The sequence below is a fragment of the Struthio camelus genome, chromosome 1 (genome assembly GCF_040807025.1).
Source record: "Struthio camelus isolate bStrCam1 chromosome 1, bStrCam1.hap1, whole genome shotgun sequence".
NCBI lineage: Eukaryota > Metazoa > Chordata > Aves > Struthioniformes > Struthionidae > Struthio > Struthio camelus.
The window spans coordinates 105031586-105051128 of record NC_090942.1 but is presented as its reverse complement, the minus strand read 5'-3'; the positions used below and the strand labels follow the sequence as shown (position 1 = coordinate 105051128).

The following is a 19543-nucleotide window of genomic DNA, read 5'->3' as shown; positions in this document are numbered from 1 at the left end:
AATGCCTAAAATTAGAAAGACTTCCAATTTCTTACTCGCAATGAAACAACCAATGTCAAAGGTATTTCATGACTGTGGAAATCTGCAGCATTGCAAAATCTCATTTTTGAGCAACATTTGGACCATACAGGTTATAGCATAAAATGTTGTGCTATTATAAGATTATACAGGACAGTACTGCAATTTCAGAATTTCAGAAATAATAACATTCATGCCCCAGGGACTGGGAAAACCTGTTTGCCAACAGTTTTGAAGTGAATTAGACTGTTATGGAAGGAGGCAAGTAAACGACTTACAATCCCAAGACTTATTATCCGTGCAACATCCAAAGCACAGGAAGGAACGTTGTGTCATCTTCCTGACCTGTCTCTTTCCTCTTTTTTGGATGTACCATTTGTACAAGTAGAAAGAAATTTCACTCCCTGTGGATACTGGGATTGACAAGTTGGCAAACATAAAGATCCTAATTGCAATTTTTTTGTGATGTAGAGATTTTTCAGTCAGATAGTAAATGATCATCAGCTCACAGAACAGACAGTTACTATGCTTAGAAACTTCTGGAACACATAATAACTTCTGTTCCTGGTTTAAACTAGGTTGAGATGTAATTCAAAGCACTGAGCATTGAGTTATTTCCATTGAAAAAGGTTTTGACAAGATGCAATTCCAAAGTATTTTTGCTAGTCTTCTGTTAAAGAAAGACTTTTCAGTGTTTTTTAAAACAAAGGAAAATATATTCTACAATAGGGACACATTTTTCTTCTTGAATCTACATCTGATTGCTCAAGTTTGAAGATAAACAAGACAAATGTTGACCCTGCAGCAGTAAAGGTTCATGACTGCATGTGTAATAAGTAGAAGCTAAGAGCCAGATGTCACTGAAGTCAGCGTCTTTCCTTGCTCCAGGGAAAAAGCTGGTGATAACTAGAGAAAACGACAGAGTTCATTGTCTGTTCAGTTTTAATAATGTTTAAATAATCCCTGTTTTCATGATACGAAACTGACATGCCTTATCGCATGTTACGCAAAAAGAAGATAATTGAGCAGTCTAGAAGCTTGCCCTGTGTGAGCCATGCACACCTTTTCTCTTTCTAGTCATAAAGCACATGTTGTTTAAAATGAAACAGGAATAGTCAGTCACTTATGAGTCTGATATGCAGACTCATGTTGGCATGTGGTATTACTACATAGGGTCAAAACAAATATCTTGCAACAAATATCTTAAAACAAAGACAGCTGCTGTTGATTGAACTCAAAGATGGCAGCACCAAGTACAGTTCAACTCATTTTCCCCAGTTTTAGTCATAAGGCCTTGTAGTCATAAGACTTTAAATACTGGAGTGGGAGAACTGGCATAAGATTTAGATTATAAAAAGAATATAGTCTGCTGTCTCAGTCAAAGACTTGGCCTCTTCCTGAAGTTTCCAATTCTTAACAAAGAAAGCAAAAGGACAAATACAAGCTTGAAGAGAGAAGCGACAAAATATGTCCTTGAATTCCTTGCACGAGGAGGTGTTTAAGCTTTAAACCAAAGAGTGAGAAGTGACGGGGTTGCCCAAAGTGTTACGCGCAGAAAAAACTCAGGATATTACAGCAGGTTGCTAAGAGCAGCAAGTTTAATATTAAAAGAGACTGAAAGGGATCATGTGAGGAACATCTATAGCAATGAACAGATAGGGAAGTTGTGGGAACTGGCAAAGAGGCACTCAGTGATCTCTGTGATATTTGACTAGCTGAACCCATGGGATGTCATGGAATATTTAATACTAATGACAATAAAACTCCACCAAGAGCTTTGAAGTCACGACTATATAACATCAAACTAAAGCAACAGAAAAACTTTGCCATAAGTAGTGGTTGTAACAAAAGGGAATGTAGCAATCAGTTTCACCATTTAAACTGCAGTTGTTGCTAGAATGTGAACTTCATTAAAACCTATTTTTTTTTGATGCTATCATGAGAAACATAAGAAAAACATTTACAAATGTGTTTTGTCTTGCCTTTGCTATCGTAATATGCTTGCTATTATGAATGCATATTTGATCCTACTACAAACCCCAAGACCTACTGACTTTACCCTCCAGCATGAACTAGGTATCAGCATAAGTTATTGAAGAGCTAACAATAGAGAATGCTAACAGGTATTAACCTGGATGATCTGTCATTCAAATGAAAGCTCCATACAACAGCAAATGTTTTCTCAGAGGAAGGTATTGAAGAATGGGATGGGGAATTTCAAGCCACTCAGGGGAAGTAACTTGACCGGAGATCCTTCCTGAATCTGGCTTTATTAGCAGATTTTGTTATCTTAAACCACAAACTGTGTGTACAGCGGAGTATGTCTAAGAGTGAAGTTTGAAAAGTTTGGAAAGCCTGTATTTTACATGCTTTAATTGCACCAAAGTATCAGAAGGAAGGACAGTAATTCAGAGAGTCTGCAGATGTACTGGGACACTAAAAGCGTTCCAGAGGAGAAAGGGAGAGCTGAGATCAAAAGTTAAACTAATTGGCTCCATGCAATATAGTGTCCCTATTCAACAACATCAGCTTAGGAAAAGTCCACTAAGAGGAGTTCAGAAAGGATTTTAACAATACATCACCCTCATCCATTTTTTCTCAAAGTAAAGAAAATCCTTGAGCTCAGCATCCTTTCTTAACTAGCTGCTGTTTTATATTTGCTTTTATAATTCTCCTAACGATATGAACTCAGAATGTTTATTAAATCTATCACCAAATGTATAGACATGACTATTTTTATTTTGGCTATGATGCTTTTGACACTTGCAGGCAAAGTATCATCTTCATCTTTATTACTACTAACTAAATGCTCATTTTCCAGTCTGCCATCGCGGCTTAAAGATCTTGCTACTTTTCCAGTTTGACCATTGGTTGCCACCTTTTCTGAATCTGTTTTAATATCTAATGGAAAAATATCATCAGTCAGTCTGTAAGCAATGATTTTAGATAGTTGGGGTTTTTTTTTTTTTTTTCAAATGTCACATAGTTAATATTGCCCTTAGGTTACTGTTACTTGGCACAAAAGGACTAGACCAAATTGTCTGTGCAACATGGCTAATCAATGACTCCAAAGAAATCTCAATATCTTGTACGGCATTCAGATGTACCCCTGCAACAGAGGGTAAGTAGATAAATACAGTCAGGGGTTCTGAGATTTTGTACTTCTAAGCAGAGAGAGACTGAAACATGAGACAAAAATACTGAAATATATAATAAAGTGTACATCTTCAACTCTCACGTCATACAAAATTCTAATTACCAAATACTTAAAGAGATAACATGGGTGCAGGGATGGGCAAGCTGAGTAAAGAAGCTGGGTAAAAAACTTGTCTTGAGTCTCACGGTCATCTGCACTGCAACTAGTGAACTGTCAAGAACTTTGGACATAGTTTTTTCCACTGAAAAATTAAACTTGAAAGTGCTCGCAGAAAAGATCAGTTTCATAAAATTTCTTGACTAAAAATGCTAGAAAAAAGTCAAATATTTGGAATATTTGACTTTGACATTTTCAAAATGAAAACTTTTCATTCTTGAATGGAAGCAATTTTTGATTTGAAAGCTTAGTTATGGAAAGTAAACATGAAAATTATCAATCAAAATAAAATGTTCAAATAAAATAGAAATTTGAGAAATGCACCTATTAACTCATTTTTTAAATTGTTTTGATGTGTCATTTTGTAAAATATTTTAATTTAGGTGAAAATTGTAAACATCTTTTAAAAGTAATTTTCCTGTGATGATAAATCTATTTTACACTCAGATGCAACGTTTAGTACAGAATCAGAGAGAAGGCATAAAGGAGGCTTCAGGACTGCTGTGAATTATAACGATATGTTATGTCCCCCAGCAGCTATCCAAGAACTGCATGAGAATTTGTACTTTCTTGCCTCAGGCACAATACTTACCCTGTTTACTGCTGGCATGGAAGTGGGTTTAAATAACATTGTAAACAGTTTCCAGGTTCTACTAGGCAAACATCTTAGAAGATAGATTACCCAAGCAGTTTTACAAGATTAAAATTATAAAAACAAGATGTGTTAGAGCAAGCAAAAATTCACTCCCATACATATAAGAGAAGGGATAGGGAAGCTGAGTAAGGAATTTTTTAAATGAAGTAAGCTGAGAATAGGGACACGATTTCCATTTGAACAAAAAAAACAACAAGCTTAATCCTTCTCTGTTGTATTCAACTCCTTTAAAATCAGCAGTCATACCAATCCTGAATCTACTTCCATATGCTTTATAATCTAAGACATCAATACCTACAGTATATCTCAAAAAAGGAAGAAATAAGAGAAATCAAATGTTTTCTGCAGAAGTCAGCCCTCTAGGGGCTCTCTCAAGCTAGTAATTCTAATGGTGCACAGTGGCAACTACGTATTACTCGGCTTAAGTAAACAGATAAACTCTAAAGTACTCTAGCTACCTGGACTGCAGAGTAGAACAGAATTTTCGTACTTCCAGGTCAATATTTCCTTTTCTCGCTTTGTTAACAGACCAGATTTTACTTTTGTTATATTATCTGCATGACATTTTCTAGTGCGGAAAACACTTCTGAGCAAAACTGGAGATGTTTCCACTGCTATGAACCTAGTAATATATCATTAAATGACAGATCTCAACTGAAAAATACCTTTCTTCTCTCAAGTGATTAAGATACATTAAACAAAAGTAAAAAGAAGGATCATAGGGCATTATGCCTTCTGATAAGGATGCACAAAAATACTTGTGAGCATGAATTCTGTGGTGGGCTCACCATGAACAAATTAGACTCATTCTTTTTTTTCCACAGGCCCCCTTCTACAAGAAATGACCATATGGTTTTTGCAGTTTGTTGTAGCATAAATTATTTTTCTTCCTTTATTGATGGTGTTAATATTAGAGAAAGTAAAAAAAGTATAAATTTAGCTTTTGTATGCTGGTATTTACTTATTAAGCAATAAAATATTACTGTTAAAGAATGCCAGGAAGGGACAGATCAAAGATGGGCAGTGATATATGGAACATACTAACTATTGCTACTGGAATAAAGTTACAGTCAGCTGAAGCCAAAATATTTTACCAGCTGGTGTTTGCCTTGCAGTCAGTATTACAAGCACCTTTAAGACATTTACAAAACTCAAGTCATTCTTAAAAACATCTTATTGATAACAGAGGAATATAATTATCTATATTGTGTAAACTGAAGACAGACAGAGTGTGAATGTTTTTCTCAATGACAAATGCAACTTCAGAGATGGAATCAGAGCTCAGGATTTTGTTGCTATATTCATCAAAATTACTGACACTGACACTTAGTTCTCAGATTTTCCCTTTCTCTTGGGGCTAAGAAAAGATCACTGCTCCCCAATCATTGACAGTGTGTGGGTAACAACACAGAGGATGTAATGCCTCACAGGGAACTTCAGACTGTACTCTCCCTGTCAGCCAATTTTTTGTTTAAATTTGCTACAGCTGTGAGAAATGCTGATGAGCCTTCTGAATGACATGATGGTCACAAACCATGGATTGAGATCCACGGGATTAGGTAATCTCCTGAGGCCCTTTCTAGCCTCATCTTTCTCTAACTCCTCAGCAAACTAGAATCCGGTAGAACAGAGAGCAAATAACCTCAGTACTTGGTAAACAGTGAATTGCCATTTGTCCTAGAGCGTCAGGACACAAGTTAAAATAAATGGTTTTACAAGACACTGATCTTTGCAGGTATTTCACTTTTGTTGCATTAGCCACAAAGGCGTTCCTGCTGTTGCCATTGAGCTGCCCACTATTAGAAGCTCTAGTGAACTCTGGCAGCAGTTCAGGAGCCCTTTCAGCAGCATGTTGTGAGAACACCATTCCTACAAAGGCTTGGCAAAAGTGAATGCATGGGAACACTCGCACAGCACTTCCATGACTAGCAAAACCTGACAATTAACCCAAAGCTAAGACTTGGTTCAGTCTTCCATATTTCGACCTCATCTCCCCCTAAGAAATTAATCCACACCTTTGACAGATTCATAGCGAAATCTCTTCCTGTCTTCCTGCCCCATCCCAATACTGTGAAGGCTGGATTTGAACAGACAATGGCTATGCTGAAGTTCGAGTCAACAGCTCCTGCATTCCCTTAAAAAGTTCTCAGTTTACATGTAAATAAGCAAGCTAAAATATTTTTCAACTATTTTGTATACGTCCAGTGCAAGCTAGACAGATTAACTTTTTTCTTTAAACAGTTTCAAAGGCTGTTTTCCTCTCAGTGACAGAGAACATGTGATGCTAACTGTGGCAAACACTGCATGACACAGTGTTTTGAGTACATTTGGAACACACTGAAACAATTGATAAAAGCCTTAAAAAGGTATGGGATAAAGAACTTCAAGGGTTCTGCATTTCAAGAATTCCTTATTTAAATAAACCCACAACTGGAACATTAGCCTAATACAATACCTCTTGAACACCACAAAATTCTAGGTAGGTATATGGATTTTAATCTCTATCTTAGAAGAGGTAGACTGTAAAAAAAATCTAAACACAGCAAGGCTCCTGTTCCCTTATGACAGAGAAAAATATCAACCCAGTTTTCCAATAATATTTGTTTTTCTTTTCCTACTATGTGCCAATCACGCTATTTACTTAGTCTGTAACTATTCATTCTCTGCTGTACCTTTTAATTGGATCAAGTTATCTTTCTTGTTTTCTGGGTTTTTTTGGGAATATCTTGATTGAGAAAGACAGACCAACAGCAACAGATTTTTCCGTTAATCTTTTCAGTAGGCCGACAGAACTCCCTCCTCCTCTTTTTGTCCTCTAATTAAAGCTCAGAAATCTGAAGTTCTGTAGAAGCTAAAAAACTCTGAAACTCCTCCTTCATTCTTCATTCCCAGAATCAGTGTAATTTTCTTTCCAGTGACCTGTATATTGCCAGATATGAATCTTTTGAGGGCAGGAGGAGTGAAGGTCCGCTTACAGTAGTTGCTGTCTTCCCTCCACAGAAGACAAAAGAGGAAAGACAGCACTGGCCTCTCCTAACTAAAAGAGGACCTATTAACCCACAACTCACTGTTATGTATTAAAGTTCATTATTGTCACTCATATGGACTTTGATGTGAGAAAATCCAGTGGCTTTATCAAACAAATCTTTACTGAAAAGGGAGCACTCAGTGAACTCACCAAACAGCAAATTCAAATCAAATACAAGTTGCTATGTTTTCCCATAGTGCCTAATCATGGTCTAAAACTCATGATCACATGACACTGTGGAGGGCAGAACTACTGGCAGGTTCAACAAAAGGACTGTAAAAATTCTTGGAGGATAGTTCCATTACGTACTTTCAGGAAGCCCCAAACCACTGACTACTAAACTTTAAGAGGGTATATGAATAAGGTTAGATTACCTATGCCTACTTTCTTAAATTTTTTTCTAAGTACCCTGTCAGGGACTGAGTTAGAAAAGCCCAGTATCGTAGTCAGATCATAATGAAGTGTCAATTTGGTCACGAGTTTCTCATTTATTTAGGAATCCTGTCTGTACCAAACCTTATTGAAATAACTGAGATGTATGGAAGAGTGGGCACCTACAGATCTTTTGATAGCAGCAGGATAGGGAAACTGGCTACTGTTGGAACTTTAGATCAGAAGCTGAAAGACACTTCAGAGTGAACTGGTCTATCAGAGAAATGTGCCCGCATTTTCTACTGTACCTGATCACTTGCAGTATGACAGTGACTTGAGAAAAGCAGTCTTCCCACGTGTAGACAGTTATGACACAACTGCATTTTTTTAAGTGAGTGTGCTTTTACCTGCCCCAATAACTCTCTCAATACGAATTCTTGAAGGATCTATCTCCTTTGCAAATTCATGGACAGCAAGAGATGGGTCTTCATACGTGTCTGGATCAATATATGTTTTGATTCCTGGGAAACGTACTGCAAAAAAGGGAGAATATTAGGAATTAAGAATTCTTTGACGTTCAGATGCTATAACAATATGTTGAGTTGTTTTTGTTTGGCTAGACAACTGAAAGGATTGGTAATAATACATGAAAACTTTCACTTTTAAAGTGCCCGGACCCAAGAAAAAACGATAATTACTAATAGTACTAATTTCACAGAAACTAACTGTAGAAGCCACATGAGTTGGCTCCATTTGCTAGTAGTATCACTGACTTCAAGGATTGACTAAGTCAGACTTAAACATTTCCTCTTACCCTACAAGTGGCTTTTTTCTTGAGGCTAGTGAGACATTTAAGAGCTGGGTCTTACATCTGCATAGATAGAGGGTAAACCTCTGCCAGTCTCACACAATTTACCAACATTGAGCCACTGAGCCATTAATTAGTTAAAAATTAAAGGTGCTTTTTAGTCCTCCTTTTAATTCTCAATGTCTTTCTTTAATTCTTTAATTCTTCAATGTCTTTAATTCTTTTTGTAACTCAAGGTCTCACTATGTCAAACCTTGCTTCGTACAAGCATTAGAGCAAGAGTCAGTGAGATTTATACAAACTTGGCAGATAAGGGTACTACTACTCCATATGTCAAAGCGTGAAAGAACTGAACCCTACTGTGAATGAGATGATCAAGACCAATATTTTCATTTCTGACTGAGATGCAGACAAATCCTGAATCCCTTAACATGCCATAGTTCAGTCAATACACTTAAGATCTCTGAGTGCATTGCTATTAAGGAAAGAACGACAACGGCAAATAAGCCAGTTTATTTATTCATGGTTATTTTTGGCAAATGCAATCTATTTTATTCCCCAGAAGTAAGAAGTTTCTGTAAAATGAATGACCTACAGTAATTATCTTTGCTCAGTCCTGGCTCCTCTCTTGGTGCACACATGCCATGTCTGTAAGATCAGAAGCATTCAAAAGTACTACCTGAAACTGTGAGAAATGTCCTGCCGGATCCTGCTCAAATCTCCTGAGATGTTCTGGATGACTGAAAGTATGCATACTTCTTCAGGGTTGGTGTAATAGCTACTGAATGCAATTTCACATCAAATATCCTTTCAGCTTGTAATGATAACTGATAACCAGTCTTAGTGTAAAGAATCGAGAAAATACAGGGACTAGGTTCTCTGAATGCTATGTATACCCCTGCTCAGGTACTGCCATTTTTGCTGCATACACAGGTGCAAAGAGTTAATCCTGTCGTACAGGAACACAAATTCAAGGGGCTCCAGAAAACTCAGTCTTTGGTATTCAAGTCTTTGATATTCAAGTGATAAAGACAGTGTCAAACTCGATTGCTGTTTGGTCTCTGTCCCAGCTAGACACAAGCATCTCTGGAGGTATAGCATTTTGGGCAGGACAATGAAGAGCACAACAAAGTTCTTGGGAACTTCTCCTTAGAAAAGAGGACTACAATGACAGGCCTACCTAAGTTTTCCCGGAAATGCTGTTTTTAGGTAAGACAAAGTACATTCAAGTTGTTGTTATTGCAAGCCTTTCCTTTCCAATTATTATGTAGCATTTTATTCTGAAAAGGCTGCTTGGTGTCTCTACACTTAATATAGAAGTATTGAAAGAATGCAATGAGCACAGCCGGTGAGTAGGAAGGCTGGAAAGCGCAGTGAGTTCTGAGCCGTCCATGGAGATACTGGGTGAGGGCTCAAAGATACAGGGAAAGGCAGGTCCTGAACAAGGACAGTGATAACTGCCAAAGCAGTTTATGTTCCCTTTATTGCTCCTTGGACAATTTAGACAATCTGTCCTTTACTTTGAAAACAGAGCTTGCTAATTTACTCCCTTCATTTACAGGCTGAGGGCTGAATATTCATTTTGCCAAACAGGTCCAATTTTTGAGAGCCTTTTCCCTGAAGATAGGTCCTGGAGGACCGTGCTGCTTTGTTCCCGCCTGATGAACTTGCACAACCAGAGAGCCAGGTGCAAGACAAGAATAAAAATATCCAAATCCATTTACAAGGCTTTGATAACTTCTGTCTGCTTCTTTGCAGATGGCTGCAGCACTAGTGGGTTGGTGCCAGATTGCTTTGGCAGACTCCAGCAAGCCATCATTTCCTGGCATGGCTAATGTCCCTCATGGTCTTGAGTGCAGGATGTCCAAGAACTTATGTTGTTTCTCTTGGACTATCTGGATGGGAAATTTAAAGGCTACTGCCATGTGGTAATTAAGTTCTGGAAGACTTTCAATTCATCAGCAGAGGCTGATGCAGATACTGCATTGATTTAGCAGGACAAGAGGAGGGTAATGCAGCTGGGTACAGAAAACCTCTTTTTAGAGAATTAAGTACCTCTCTACCTTCTTCCTCTTATCACTTAGTAGCTGAGTCTAAAGCGCCTCGTTGGCGATTAGCCTAAATACACTTTTTAGGTGAAGACGACCCAGCTCAGAACATATGAATGTCGTTTGGCTTCACTGAGTAGTCTGCAACAGCCTTTGCACCAATGCTGACAGAGTACACTTAACGTAGAGAAATGGGGAGCACATCAGAGATCATGGGATGTCATATTATCAATAAGATCATCGACCCCTTTCTCACTCCCTTCTTAGTTTACTTCCTGAAATCTGTCTCTGGCTCTCATTGAGCTCTTGAGGGAGAAAGGGTGGATGAACAGGAGATGGTTCTCCTCTGCGGACAGCAGAAGAATAGGTGAGAAAGCACCAACAGGACTGAGCTGGGGGGGTAGGCACAGCTGTTGCTAACCAGTTTTTGCAGCAGAGCTTTTTCTTAAAACAGCTTCAGCCTCTCTAGGAGATGTCACCGTTATACCGATCCCAGTAGGGACTGCCCAGCCCAAGGTATTGTTTCAGGCTGAGATTTGGATACCAACTCTAGAGGCTCGCTAGCAGTAGTCAGCAGGCAGATAAGGATTGCCACTAGCATGGAGGAGGCACTGAGTGCTCAGGGTCAAGGAAAGAGTAGCACTGACAACACAGTCCTAGCTGTTAGGGTTAAATCACAGTAAAATTCCTCTTTATCCTTGGTTCTGTGGAACACATGCATGTCACTCATGCCCCCTCGAGTCTGATGCTGAGGTAACTGCAAATGAATGAGAAGCCTTCGAGAAGAAGCATTCTGTTAGCATGACGTAGGGTCATCGTTTACCCTAGCTTGAAAGAGATTGAGACTTTTCTCAAATTCAGCCATGGTCTCAGAGGCATATATCAAACTCTCCAGCAGGAAGGGTTTTGTTTTCTCTCCTTTCTTATTGTGTATGGAAACAAATGACTAACATATCTTTCTAAGAAGTATCCTTTCTGGGGAAATGTACCCTTTCCCATGACAGAAACAGCTACCTGGCTGGGTATGGTGGTGTCACCTGAAACAAAGATTTTATGTAGCTTCTGTCTTGATCATATTTCTGTATGGGGCAAGGAAGTTCTCAAAACTTACTAAAAATTAATAAAATATAATATTCTTTGTATAAGCCAAGAGTAAACCAGCACTTCAGTTAGCCACTCTAACATGAAGCTGTGATGCTCATAATTAAAACTAAGTCACTAAACTAAACAAACTAATACACTGCACAAGGGAGATTGTCAGGATTTTCTCTCACGCTACTGCTCAGCAAGAAGGAATGGGAGGAAAGGCAGCCCATTCCACTTTTTATGTCTTGGTTGGCTGGAAGTATAGATCCCAAAAGACACTGACAGCCATTCAGAACTCCATACAAGCAAGGCATGTGGATACCAAGGGTGGAATTTTGAGGCAAAGGATCTATTCAAATGGCCAGATTATAGAATCAGGGGCAAAAGAGGTACAGAAAACAATGAATATACTTCAGTTCAAACATGATATAGATTTCATGTAACTCAGTTTTGAACTACTCACAGTGTCCATTTTGCAGATGAGCCCTTCTTTTTTCTTCAGACTTCATTTTGGCCTTTATGTACCACTGGCATCTTTTAAGAAAAGCAAGTGAAGTTTTAATTAAAATGTTTGTCATTCATAAAATAAGTGTACATGAAAGCCAAAGCCTGTGTATTCTGAATCTAAAGAGATTCAGTTATGGAACTTTGAGGGAAACACGCACTAAGAACAATGACAAAAAGTTTAGATACAAATAAAAACAAACCAGGGTTGAATAATTAGTAGCAAAATTAACTACTACTCCAGTTCAATTTTGCAGTTCAAGTAATAAAGATGCTTCATTTCCAAGTTTCACTCCTCTAAAGAATTCTGATATCTTAATAATAAACTATTATTTCCTCTGTATTTGTGTTTGCACACGTTGGTTTTTGCCAATCAAATCTTATCCTATTACCTTCTCCATGCAGTGAGTCAAAAAGCTCACATTTTCCTCATAAAATAATGGCTTCTATGGCCTCAGCATGTTTCATAAAGAAAACATTTTTTAATATTAGGACCAATTATTTTTTCTAAGTAGCTCTGTTCAGTTTGTGCCTTCATTAACTTATTATTTCTTTTAAGATAGCAGCTACCATACAGAACAAACAATATGTAGCTGCTGTGTGAATAGCATATGCTGATATGATTGCTATCAAACTGCAAATCCTCTGAGACCTGCACAGAACTCTGTTGATATTCATTAATATTTAGTGACCTTACCTGGCAATGCAAAGGGTATATTGGAGGAAATTGACTTATGACAAGATTTCAGGCTCCCTACAATGAAACATCCCCTAACCTGAATGCTGCCTAGCTGCAGGGCCTTTAATGCTGATCTAAAGGGTCACAAAACAGAAATGATTCAGTTCAGGAAAAAAGAAAACTTTGCTCTTGATCTTAAAGCTTCTCCTCACCCATAGAGCAGCCTAAGAAGGAAGATTTACAGAGACACATCTTGGGAGTCTGAAGAGATTGAAACAAGGCTAAGTGCTCTTGGAGCAGTGACCCTAACAGGAGTTACAGGAGTCCTGGAGAACAGGAGTGTGTATGGCTGTTGTGTGTAGATATTCAGTTCCAAAACCAGCTAGAAAAAGTGACCCACCTTTGTGTGTTCATTATCAGCCTTATAATAAAACAAAATAATCTATAATTATGGATATTATAGCCATTAAAATAATAATAATGGAGATATGACAAACACGTGAATACACCCACCTCATTTCAAGGGTTCATTTAAGCTGCTGAAACACACTAGGACCACTCACAAATTCATTCATTGCTGTAGAGCAGATGCTGAACACCTGAAGGGTGCTAACTTTGTTAACTATCACAATTAGTTGTTATTTGCAGGGCACCTGTTTTTGCGGTTGTGCACCCTTATGGAGGAAAATAGCTGGATTCTCAGCCTCTCTGGTAAACCTGAGAGTGTACAACTGCTGCTGGGACCACTAAGCGTGCCAGTGCTGTTCTTAGGACCTGGACGACTGGTCTGTAGGGTCCTAACCACCACGGAAAACTTTGAACACTAGCTTTTCCACTTAGAGTTTTCCCAGAGGAACCCAGTCAAGGAAATAAGGCCTTAACCCTGAACAGTTCTCTCAAGTATGTACGTAACCCTAAAGTTTGACTACAGAAGCCCACTGGGAAATCAATAGCAGTGGAGTCTTTCAGTTCTGGCTTCCTACTTCCTAGTATTATTAGCTACTGAACAATGAGACAGGAATAACTTCTCTAATGATAAGAATAAATCACACTGAGCTTTAATATTGCATTTTCTGAAATTCAGCCAAGAGCCCCATCTCCCTGCACATTCTTTGCCTCCAAGTCAGCGCTGCTTTCATGCTCTCTGCAATTGACAGCCGTGCTTCCTGCTTGCTCTTGGTGGATAATCACGCAGGGAAGCACAGAGGCAGGTGCTCATTTTACCCAGCCTCTCCAGTATGAATAGACTCATCAGCAGCCTTGTGACTCAACAGCTCATCAAATTGCTAATTCTAAACAGTGAAGCAGAGCACATCTGTAGGGTACCAATCCCATTTTTCATGCCAAAATTTGACTCCAATCCTATAGTAAATTGAGTATTTATTCAAAATTTTCTTGCACTGTCTTCTACAGAATGCACTCATCACTGCGTTTAAGCAACACTTTAGAATGAATTCATATATTATGTAATTGAAATAGTCCCATTCAGCATGATGTTAGAAAGCCAAGCTAAAAGAACTTCGGATAACCTTAACATTAACAAAAACAGGAGGAATAAAAGCAGAAAGAACTCAGGAATGTTCATTTCAACATTTTTTTTCATTGCTGAATTTGCTGAGTGCTTTCCAAGGGAAGCATTCCCATGATGTTTCAGGAATTCCACTTGAGGATTCCATACAATCATTTCTCCAAGAGCTTATCTTTGTCTAAGTAGCTCCTCCTTCCCCTGAAAGACTAATGTTTGTCAGTATGTAGTCAAAGGTAGTCAGGTAATATTTCCTTACATTCTAGGATTATTTAAGGTCACAATATGTTCCAATGCTAACTACTCCCATTAAATTCAATGGAGTGTTGGAACAATTGGTTCTGTTATTTAGTACAGACCACATTAATTCACATAATGGTAGCTACTGCAGTGCTGCAATACTGCCAATAAAACCTCCAACCTACACTGGTAGCACTTCACTTTTTTTCAATTAGAGGTAATGCTGTAACAAAAAAATGGCAACTTAAAACAAATTTGAAAGCGTGGCACCACTTAGTGGTATCAGTGCAGTCTGTAATGATCATTATTACATTCAGCAGAGTACTGCCTTTTCCCTACATGCAAATACAGACTCCAAACAAGAAGAGGAATAGTGAAGAATCTCATTCAAATTACGGATCTTTTCTGTCCCAAAATCAAGTAAGAAGGAAAATCCGTGGAGAATCCTCCTCACACAGAGGCTCTTCCACTGCTTGTTTTTTGTGTCTGAAGGAGGGAGAGGGGAGATACTGAGAGCAGAGAAAGGGTAGACAGGGGCCAGAGCATCCCAACAAACCTGCCTACAGAGCTTACTGCTAGGAGCCTAGCTCCCTCTGCATGGAGGCCCCACATCTCTACAGAGTATCGGTCTTTTTTAAGGCCTTCTTGACCCATGGCAGCAATGCGGTGCCGCTAACGTCTTACAGAGGGGATGGGAACATACTGCCTTTTTCTTTGTAAATTCTACTTTGTTTTCCGGCGGGAGTAGATGAACTCTGGAAGACACATGGAAAATATCCTGAGGCTCGGTGAAAAAGAAAACAAAGTATCGTGAATGCAGTTATGCATGTGAGAATCTGAGCTCTGGCAAGGGCTGATATTCTGATCTCTATGTGCATTTTTGAGCAAGTCCATTAAGAACTGGTGAGTGCCTTCAAACTTAGCGTGTGTAATTGAGCATGGCATCTGAACCCTCAAATCAATGTTATTATTTGATCCTGTCCAACATATCAAATGAAGGAAGGTAGACAATTAGCACTGCACTAAAAGGAGGGAAATAGAATTGCAAGTGTAAGAATCAGAGAAGTCATAAAAAATAATCATTGTCCAGACCAGTGAATTCCCCTACCAGTGCAACCGTATTGCTTTACTGTAGATATAATTGGGATATGTTCAATCCAATTTTAAACCCCCCAATCTAACAGAACCTTCAGGAGGCTATTTTGCAGTCTCAAATGATATCACAGGCACTAGAATCGTCGTCGTATTTGAGAGTAAAGTTTTCTTCAGCTTAATTTCATTATGCTATTTTACATTTTCTCTCAATAGATGCAGAAGTGTGTATACAAAATGCATACATTGCTGTATATTATTTTTTCCCTACAAATTTAATGTCGCAAAAATAATTAAAAATTGGCCACTCAAGTGCCTTTAGCAAGCTATATTGCAAACCTCAAACCATTAAAAATCCTAAGGTTAAGCCCTCCAAAGCTGTGGAATTGACAGACAGTTATGAGATTTTGATGTCAGAGCCTTTAGGGTGCAGGTGGATATTATTTTTAAACTCTTGCTCTGCAGGAAGAGGGTAAGAAAGTCATTTCAAAAACAGCAAAGCTATTTTCTGATGTCATATAATCATGTATCTCCCAAAACTTGGGTTTAAGAAAAACAACATGCCGCAAGACTCACAATAGAACTGTGAATGTGAGCAGTGCTGAACAAAGAGGATATTAACCCCACTATGTCTAACCTGTCTTTTAGCACTAAAAAAGTGGTTTAAAGACTTAACTATCACGACTTCTCTCTTTTAGATGACTCTAATCCTGAGTAAGTGAGAACGGCGTAGCATTAATTACCTCCCGGTGATTAGGAAGAACAAAGTCAGGATGACCAGGAGAGTGAATCCACCGACAGCAGCAGTGGCAATTACAAGAATCTGTCCCTGTTCCGCAGCCATATCGGAAGCTGAAACAGAAGCACAAAGAAAAGAGGTTAAAACTCTGGCACCTGGGATTAATGCAGAATGGATGATAATGTTTCACTGGTCAAACGTCACAATTACTCTGAAGTCTATAATGGTATCCTTGGTGCTTAGCAAGGGCATGGAATGGGAATCTGTCTGTGAGATGAACAGTCTTTATCCACGTCCACTTAAGATAGAGAGACTTTTTTCAAGTGAGGGATACGGTGCGTGGAACGCTTCAAACATTATACCGCCAACTGATCTGCCTATTTGTTTTTATCTAACAGTCCGTCGGTTCTCAGTTCATAAAAATAGTCAGTAACTAAAGAACTAAAATAGCTTCACCATAACATTCTACATGTTTAGGACATGTAATTCTTGACAGAGCCCACAGGCTTCCATTGCCCACTGTTCATTTCCAGGAAGCTTCTCCTTCTCACAGTTAGTACATGCACTACAAACTAAGCACTCAGATGCAAATCCAGGCCTGTATTGAAAAGATCCTATACCATGTTATGATGACAGGTAACAACAGAAATATGAGATTTTGTCATCCTTTTAATGATAACAGTATCATAACTTCCGATTTGGACATTTACACAGTAAATGTTCTGGAATGGCAATTACTTTTTTTAAGTTTGAAAAAAACTTAACTCAAAGGTCCACAATGATCTCCGGGATCTTGATACATACATAACTTCTGCTGCATCAGTGTCCTTTTCTTATAACTGGGAATTCTGTGATTTCCTGGGTTTGAGTTTTTTAAAATGAGGAGCTGCCATTATCAGTCACTTGTAATTTACCAAAGTTTGAGAATGGCAGGATTTTGGACACAAAACTACAACGTATTTGTTCATTTATCGTAAGCCTGCAACAGATTCAGAGCTTCTCTTCATCCATCCGTCCTAGTGAAGTCACTAGCAGTCCTGTGTTTATAGGTGATACTAAACTGCGTTCTGTAGAAGGCAGTACAGAAAAAATACACTTCATGTGGCAGGCTGTATGTCTGCTGGTTAGTTTTATTGTCATGCAATTCATACAGCTTTACCTACAACATACTCTTGGCGTCACTGAAGTTGAAAAAAATAATTAATTTTCTTATGGCTTGTGTTTTTCTCACTAGTTTTTGCAGGACATTTGGGAGTTAAAAACACCCAACACAGGAAATTATCTTCTCTGACATTGCATCTGTTTATTATTTTATTCTTCATAATATTAAATATTAACATTGACAAAGTACCTACTTACAGCCAGACTGGTCCAGACTGTGCAAGTACTGCATGAATGGGTAAAGAATTAGGCTCCATTTTTTCTATTTCTCCTGTCTTGTGACTCCAAAGTTTTATTTCTTAAAGTAAACTCAGTTATGCTTGAACATTTTCACCATATGACGTGTTTATCTAACTCTTACTTTCAGTGTCTATGAAAAAACATTATATTGTTCTGAAAGAAGAATAAATCATTCTATTCAATGACCTCTGGCAACAGTAGTAAATGCAGAAGAGAAATAAAAAACCTCTGGATTCACCCAGAAAGCATCTTTGATCCTGTCAACTTGTAAACTGTTCTATAAGCAAAATCTTCAACTCTCTTTGAGCACCAAATGATTAAAGCTTAGGGAAATCACCTAGGTTTCTGTAAAGAGAAAGTTCAGTAAGCTATATTCTTTCACTTTACAGTTGATAAAACCCAGGACAACGCACACATCACTGCCCAAAGTGTCAAAAAAAGCTGTTCTCAAGAAAAACATTTGGCTTCTACATAGTATTTGTGAGTGGTTTAGAAATTAGCATTGTTAACTGGCTTTGTAACAGTAGTAAAGCAAATAAAAACAATAGTGATTTATGTAATTTATGTCCAATTTTCTGTAAAAACAACTTGTTAGATTTCTACTATTAAGTTTCTGCCTGTAAAATTTAATGGAGATATGCGCAGGCAGTAAATTCTAATGCATTCAGTATCTGTGGTCATAAACTCTCCACAGACAAGTCAAATACATAAATCTTCCAATAAATGATGTACCAAAACCCATTATCAAATACTCACCGAATAGCTAATCTCCAAATGGTAGCTAGTAATATGGGAACGGATGCTAGACTCTGCATCATGTTATATTTCATCGAGTCAGATTCACTTCAGAAAACACAACTTGACCAAATATAATGTCACACAAGTTACAATGCAAATAATAACAGTAATTCCGGGCTATCTGTTCAGACTTTGAATACTATTTTCAAACTGCCAAAGGTATAAACATTGCAAAGACTGTTAAAGCCGGGAACAGTTTTAAGTTGTAAAAGGAGGAGGAAATTTTAAATGACTATATTCTGCTACTGTTTGTAAAGCAGGAGGGGACACATTGCAGCTCTCTTTTTTCTGATAGGAAGAAGAGGTGTGCAAAAATAATGAATTCAGCAGGAGAAAAGTGAACCAGGGGCTCAGATAAATTAGCTGTGATTTTGCTCAACAGATATTCATTATCAAGGAGATAACCCAGGGCTTTTCTTCAAAAGAACTGAAGTCCAGGGTACAAACGAAGAAACTGATTCTATGGTCCAAAGAAGCATTCTGCTAGCTATTGAGATGAAAAAAGTCAGGTTGCCTGGATCATTTCTGCTGGCTGGAGCTGCTATTCCTTGGTGTTCTAGCTAAAGCAGAATGCAATCTATCAGTTTAATAACATATACTTTCTATCAGGAACTGCAGTCAAGTTCATGAAGGGAGACAAATTCCATACTGACTTAGTCCTCTCCACCTATAACCAATACAATTTTCAGCTGAGACTGTACATTCCTAAATAGCAATCATTGTTTCTCCTGTTTCTATTCTACTGTGTTGGCAGAGATGCCTGAGTCCAATGTATTAGGATTTTTTCAAGTAGCCTAATCACTACAAGGGGGCTTTCAAGCCTGAAACTTCCCAATGACCTTAATTTGCTTGTCAGATAAAAATGTTAAATGATAGACAAGTATAATTGGAAAATGTGGATTTGTTAAAAACTGACAGAGAGGCAGGTAAGGCAAAATGATGGAAATACTTATTATTTCTTGAAGTGATCCTTCTAGAAATCAATAAATGTACAGTGCAGTGAACAACACATATAAATACAAAGACGTGTGCATACATACAGACTCCTCCTCACACACAGGTAAAAGGCTAAAGGAAACACTATCCAGGCAGTGAGAAGATAGTAATAAAGCAAACATCATAATTAATATTTTTACCACACTTGAAAGTAGAAATATATTTAGGCACTTTGCCATTCTAAGTTAAATTCAATACATGTCCCTCAATCTTTCTGTTCTTTTTTTTTCATTTCCCCCTT

General features: G+C 38.1%; 1 protein-coding gene across 7 annotated transcripts in view; it reads right to left on the bottom strand.

Annotated features, from left to right (window-relative positions):
- EPHA6 (EPH receptor A6) overlaps nt 1–19543 on the bottom strand; it is a 536080-nt gene that overhangs the window by 121343 nt on the left and 395194 nt on the right. For all 7 annotated transcript variants that reach the window (XM_068909229.1, XM_068909219.1, XM_068909191.1 and 4 more), the window contains 3 exons: nt 16112–16220; nt 11792–11862; nt 7794–7919 (listed from right to left, as the gene is read on the bottom strand). In XM_068909229.1, the coding sequence (XP_068765330.1) occupies nt 7794–7919; nt 11792–11862; nt 16112–16220 (306 nt within the window). The remainder of the gene's footprint in view (nt 1–7793; nt 7920–11791; nt 11863–16111; nt 16221–19543) is intronic.